Below are 6,629 nucleotides of genomic sequence, written 5' to 3'. Positions count from 1 at the left end.
GATTTTTTATTTTAAAAACTCTAGTGGAAAAAAGGTTATGGAACTAGGAATGCTTTGCCCAAACAAGGATAAAGTCTTGCGCATACAAAGAAGGAATTTAATGCCTTTTTGTTTACGATACTAGTGAATCGAAAGGTTTATAGTTTCCATATGAATTAATTGATCTTGGAAAAAGGTTGTGGTGCTTCTACAACTGTTCAAAACCAGTCTGTAGTGCTTCAAAGCAAGAACATCACTTGGTATCATACTATTGGGAAGTAGATACACAAGGTCCTAAAACATTGCAAAATAACTTATAAGATATACAAGTAAAATTACTTGCCCATTTAATTATTTTATGTGCCTCATGATATCTTGTGAAAATTGAAAAGTAAATACACAAATGACATTTGACGATGAATAGACAACGGAATATAAACGTCTCTTTGAAATGCGATGATTGAATCACCTTTGCGTGGATTGGATCCAAGATTTCTAGGTTCATCAAGTGAGACGTGACGAGCAGTTTTTATACAGTCTCTAGACATATTTGTATCATTTTAATTTGTGTTTATCTCAATTTTGTTTTCATATTATTGGTAAAGTTAGACTAGTTATGCAAGTTAAGAGGCAGAGTTTTGGAAGAATTATCATTGAAAATTCATATTACTATTTGCTTATTGTTAATGCATTAAATCTTTTGAGTAGTTAAAAATATTTAAAAACATCCAATTAGGATTTTTGATGAAATTGAAGATTTTATATTAAAACCCTAATTAAAGAAGGGAATCCATCATTTATTTGTTTTAAAAAACACCAAGGGAGTTCATATCCAAAAACTATTCAGAAATATTTGATAAAGAATAAATTCATCAGTTCGGAAGCTTGGTGGCGCGAACGACGGTGAGAGGAATCAGCGTTTGCCCAGAGAAAGATCACGTTTTGCATTTCAATCCGAACGCTGCAGAAATACCCATTTTGGGTTTTCCGCGACGTGGTACAAGCTGTATTTTTTTGTTTTCTCCGCTTGATTTTTCTCTCTAAATTGATTTCGGATCGGATGTCTCTTTACTGTGGATAGAACTGATTGTGATGTCGATCGACGTGCTCAACGATGAGATGGTACGGAGCATGTCTATCGGCGCTGCCTTCACTGATTACGTATGTCTTTAGGCCTTTCCTTCTTTAATTTCATAAGTTCATATCGTTTTTGAGTAGAAATTTATGAGTGGTGGTTTGATATTTCGCAATTTATGTTGTGGTGTTCAGGCTGGAAAGATCAATTCTTTGGACTTTCATCGCAAGGATGATCTTCTAGTCACTGCCAGCGACGATGATTCTATACGTCTCTACGACATCGCCAATGCTAAGTAAGATTATGGAACTGTTAACTTGAAAAGTTGTCCGCATTAGTCTATAAAAATTTCATTTTGCGGTGGTCATAATTTTTTTTGTTTGTTTTTGGTTTGCCTCAATGGGATCCAATTTATAAGTTCAAATGTATGTTTATCGCATCGTTATTATGATTTTTGTTTACTTTTCTTTTATTTGTTTCAGATTTCACTAGTATGCAAATTATTTTGCGCAAGTTTTCTGTTTGTTAAGAGGAAATGCCTGGAATTAGAGACCTGATGTATAAGATTTAATTTAAAGTCTTCAATTTCATCGAAAATTTTTGCGGTGTTTTTTTTTGCACCGCTCCAACTCTTCGACCTCAAAAGATTCCTAATTCCCTCTCCTGCCTTGTGATAACTTTGAAAAAAGTATCCAGTGAAGCAAATTCTCGTTATAATTTAAGCAAGAAACGGGCGAAGAAGATTTAAGAATTAAATTATTTGTTCATGTCTTTTAAATATCAACGTAGAAGTAAATTATTTGTTCATGTCGATGGTGATTCTTATGCATCACTGGATTTCCTGAGTTTTGTTACCAAATTTGAACATAATGTAGCTTCTTCTGATATAATGGGCAAAAATGAAACTCAGGCTTCTGAAGACGACTTACCATAAAAAACATGGCACAGATCGGATATGCTTCACCCATCACCCAAGCTGTGTAATATGCTCTTCAAGACGCAACATGGAGTCCAAAGGTAGCCCTTGGATCATCATCTTTTAGAAGTAATCGATAAATGTTTGTTGTTTATATTTTTGTTGACTATAAGAATATTAGAGATTTTTGTGTAATTTTACAGGGTTTCACTGCCTAAATAAAACATTCTGTTATATGAATCAAGTGAGTAAGTAGTTGCATTCTAGTCTTTCAGGGGCATGCGCCCCCCCTACCTGTCCTTTAATGTTTTGATTATGTGTTCTTTTATCTGTTATTTGATATTGTTTCCGAAAATAATCTTGATTCCTGTGCATTGTGTTCTTCTCACTATTATACGTAGTTTTTATATAGTTATTTACATTAATATTTAATAATTATTATTTTTAATATAGTTGTTTTCATTTTCCATCCCACCCGCTGCCTAGACTCACTTGACTCGTAGAACAGTCTGTCTTATATATTAAAAAAAAACAGTATGTCTGATGTCAGCAGAGAAATCCGAGTACAATTACAAAAAAAACTCCCAAAAAAAAATTGAAACTATTTGGCTTATTTTCAAAAAAATATTGAACTATTTAGATTTGATGAGCTGACATGTCGAATATCTTGTTTTCATCTAGAGTCTCTCCGATATATTTCCATGTATGACAACCGGTGCCTCCGTTATTTCAAAGGCCACAAGGAGAAGTCAGTGCCTCTTCCTTCTTATCACAATAATTATTTTACCCAAGTTGGAACTAAAACATGAACCTTTGCATTTGGCCTCAGAATTGTTTCCCTATGTATGTCGCCTGTTAACGACAGCTTCATGTCCGGATCTCTTGATCACACTGTAAGACTGTGGGACCTGCGTGTGAATGCTTGCCAGGTCAGCTATGTCCAAAATTTCTCCCTTCTAAAAACATAATATTTTTCTAAAAAGTTAAAATTGTAATTGCTGTGCAGGGACTCATGCGGTTACGTGGCAGGCCCACCGTGGCTTTTGACCAGCAGGGTCTGGTCTTTGCGGTGGCCATGGAAGCAGGGGCCATCAAGCTTTTCGACTCACGCTCCTACGACAAGGCTAGTAGTCACTGGATATTCTCATGAAAACCCTCCTTATTAGTAAAAAAGGGTTTTCCTGATCATTTTAATTAATCCAGGGTCCATTTGATACATTTTTCGTGGGTGGAGACACAGCAGAAGTTTGCGACATCAAGTTCAGTAATGACGGCAAGTCCATGCTTCTGACAACATCCAACAACAACATCTATGTTCTCGATGCTTATGGAGGAGATAAGGCCAGTCCCTTGCTTATACCCTTTTGGAATTTTTCTTTTTTAGTTTTCGCATATTAAATCTAATTTCCCTGTAGACAGGCTGATACGACTAAATCGTATCAATAATCTTGTGGAATTTAGATCTTGGGAAGAAACCTTCCTACTCGCCCAATGAGATCTTGGAATATCAACAAGAATTGAAAATGTAGCTAGTTCAAGTCTCAAATGTTGACGAGAAACAAGATAAAATTGAGATCTCCCACAAGAGATCTTTCTTCTCGTCTGAAGAGAGCTCCCTCTGCTCCAGTCTTTCAGTTATGCTGGACTGCCTCTGACAACTTCTTGAGAAGATATGAACCCCTTCTTCTCCCACTCAAGCTTTATTTAAAGGCTCCCCACGCTTGCGAGTTTATCTGCATGTGTGTCCCAGCCTCTTGTGGCACATTCGTGGGAAGAGCATACCTCAAACCCAAATCCAAATAATGGATTCCCATTAAACAAAAACAAAAAAGACCAATTTTAGAGTTTTTTTTTAACCTTTTATCATCTATCTACTTTAGTTAAGGATCACTGATGAACCATGGGTAGTCCCTGATCGTACTATGGTGAACTTGAAAAAAAAAGTTATTTATCGGTCAAAATACCTGATACAAGGCTCTGGACAACATATGAACTCCACGAGGGTGGGATTCTTGGTGGGATGATTGTTTTGTAGCAGTGGCACTGCCACTGATGCATAATCTTTCCCAGCAAGGCTGTTGCGATACCATTATTTCAATAGATACATTGACAAGCAGAAATATTAAAATATATGTTTAACGGGGGATTTTCATTGACTTTTTTATTCTTTATGTACTATTATTGTTTCCTATGGAGATGATAAGGCCAGTACCTATTTATAACCTGACTTAATTTTAAAATTTTCATTATCTATGACACGACTCTGGTCATACCGTGGGGCATCTTAGTCAATTGGCTCATTAGGAGCGTATCTGTCATTTTTTACATGCTTAGGATAGTTTGGTCCGTTCTCCTTTCAGTTTTTTCCCCTTTAAACAGATGTAACCCTCTTTTAGGGTGGGCATAAAAGATGTTAATCATAATTATGTTCATCTCTCCATCCCCCCCTCCAATGACCATCCTGCCGGTATCCCCTTGCTAGGCGAGATCAGTCCGGTGGCCCCCTCTCTGGGTGTCATCCATTCCTCCTCTCGCCAATAAGGACTTCATGTTCTTATCAATCTTACATCGAATTGGATTTTCCTCCATCAGGCCATTTTCTCAAGCCTACATCATATTTCCCAAAACTATGAAAAATATGAATCTAAAAATATTTTCTTTGAACCTCATGGAGCCTTGAGGAAACAAAACGTTTTATTTAATTCATATTAAACCGCATTTCTTTGTCTATACGCCTTTTTCTATGGAGCAGCACTGGGGATTCAGCATGGAGCCTTGAGGAAACAAAACGTTTTATTTAATTCATCTTAAACCTCATTTATTTGTCTATACGCGTCTCTTTTATTTATAAAATTACCTAAACGAAAATACTATAGCATACTCTAGTCTGTTTGTTGACTTCTTTGCACGGATGTCATATCATAATAAATCTATCCCTATTTAGTATTAAATTCACCATAACCGAAAATTCTAGAAAAATTAAATGTTTTCTCATACAATTTTATCTTCAATCTGCAACTTTTTCCTGGAGCAGCGGTGCGGGTTCGGCATGGAACCTTCGGAAAAGGCGACAATCGAGGCCACGTTTACTCCAGATGGACAGTACGTCCTCTCAGGTGAGAAGAAGTTCCCTTGATTTACATGGTGTCATGTTATCATTGGTCTAATCAAGTCAATGCAGGGTCTGGCGACGGCACACTCCATGCTTGGAACGTCAACACCCGTAATGAGGTAACTTCCAACGTGTAACTCCGGGTGACCACTTTGCCGGGTGGTTACTGCTTTTTCGGGTGACCACCTTAAATCACTTTTCAAAAAAAAAAAAAACACCCGTAATGAGGTAACTTCCAACGTTAAAAAACAGTCCCAGACCGCTAGGTTCTGTCCGGCCCGTGTAAGAGCAGATCTTAGACTGGCTGGTTCTTTTTGTATTGACCAGGTGGCTTGCTGGAGCAGTCATATAGGTGTGGCTGGCTGCTTGAAGTGGGCTCCTCGGCGGGTAATGTTTGCGGCAGCGTCCACTTCCCTCACGTTTTGGATCCCTAATCCTGCCCCTTGAATGAAATTAGTATGTGTTTATAGTTTTCTAACTAACCTTAATGTACACTTATAGAAAGCTAAAAAAGCTTCCATTTCAACTTTTTTATCCCAATGAGAAACTTTATTTTTTGCCTGATCTTGGCGTCAGTAAGCTATATTTTGTTAACGTTATAAATTACTGGGAAAACTATTTCCAGTACCTTGTTCACTAGTGTTTGTTTATAGTTTTCCATTACCTTGTTCTCTATTGTTTGTTTGAATGAATTTATTGTTTGTTTGTATATTTTCTAGTACCTTATTGAACACTTATAGAAAATAAAAAGAAATTCATTCCAAATTTGTTATCCCTGGGGGGGAAAACTTGATTTTTTGCCTGATCTTGGCGTCAGTAAGCTATATTTTGTTAACGTTATAAATTATTGGGAAAACTATTTCCAGTACCTGTTTCGCCACAAAAGTATTATTGAATGAAAGAGCTTGTAATCTTATTTTCCTCCTATTCCTAAAAAACACTAAAAATTTTAAAGACTTTTCGCCAAACTTTTATTGGGTACGTAAGAAGCTACATTTCCAGATAATTTTATAAATAAGAAAAACTCTTGTTCTCTTTTTAATTCCTACACGAGAAAGCTATTAACTGCTCTCTGTCCATTTCTTCTGGCATGAGTGAAAACTATATGAGAACCCTCATTAAGTAAATAAAAATGTTAACTTGTTATTTTCCATAGCTTTTTATAGTTTTCTACTAAGCTTCATGAACATTGAATGGTAAAAAATCTATTTCAATATTTGTATGCGATTCATAATAAATGGGAAAGTTCATTTTTTTTGCCTGATATTGCAGTCAGTAAGCTACTTGGAAACTATTTCCGGTACGATTCACTACAAAAATAGTGTGATTCATTTCTTTCAAGTAAATTAATGAAAGAAGGTTTATTTTTATTTTCTTCCTAATCCTAAATAAAAAAACTCGAAATGTATATAAAGAAAAAAAATACTTGATACTTTTTTGCCAACCTGTTTTTGCGTCCATAAGAAGCTTCATTTGCAAACAATTTTATTATAAAAAACATTGTCTGGCACTTTTATTCATTCCGTTACGTGCAAAATAATAAACTC

General features: G+C 35.9%; 1 protein-coding gene across 3 annotated transcripts; it reads left to right on the top strand.

Annotated features, from left to right (window-relative positions):
• Window positions 1-826: 826 nt before the first annotated feature.
• On the top strand, window positions 827-5,644 carry LOC144702922 (Transducin/WD40 repeat-like superfamily protein). 3 transcript variants are annotated; one of them, XM_078574947.1, is made up of 11 exons: window positions 827-976; window positions 1,061-1,140; window positions 1,249-1,349; window positions 1,965-2,071; window positions 2,652-2,718; window positions 2,800-2,899; window positions 2,977-3,093; window positions 3,174-3,311; window positions 5,005-5,086; window positions 5,152-5,201; window positions 5,410-5,644. In XM_078574947.1, the coding sequence occupies exons 2-11, from the start codon at window positions 1,072-1,074 to the stop codon at window positions 5,527-5,529; spliced, it is 951 nt and encodes a 316-aa protein (XP_078431073.1). In that variant the 5' UTR covers window positions 827-976; window positions 1,061-1,071; the 3' UTR covers window positions 5,530-5,644. The 3 variants fall into 3 exon arrangements, with proteins under 3 accessions (XP_078431073.1, XP_078431074.1, XP_078431075.1); XM_078574948.1 differs by having other exon boundaries at window positions 834-973; XM_078574949.1 differs by lacking the exons at window positions 827-976; window positions 1,061-1,140 and having other exon boundaries at window positions 2,003-2,071.
• The last annotated feature ends 985 nt before the right edge of the window (window positions 5,645-6,629 follow it).

Source organism: Wolffia australiana, chromosome 5 (assembly GCF_029677425.1).
Source record: "Wolffia australiana isolate 7733 chromosome 5, ASM2967742v1".
NCBI classification, from domain to species: Eukaryota; Viridiplantae; Streptophyta; class Magnoliopsida; order Alismatales; family Araceae; genus Wolffia; species Wolffia australiana.
This window is presented reverse-complemented; position numbering and strand designations above follow the sequence as displayed.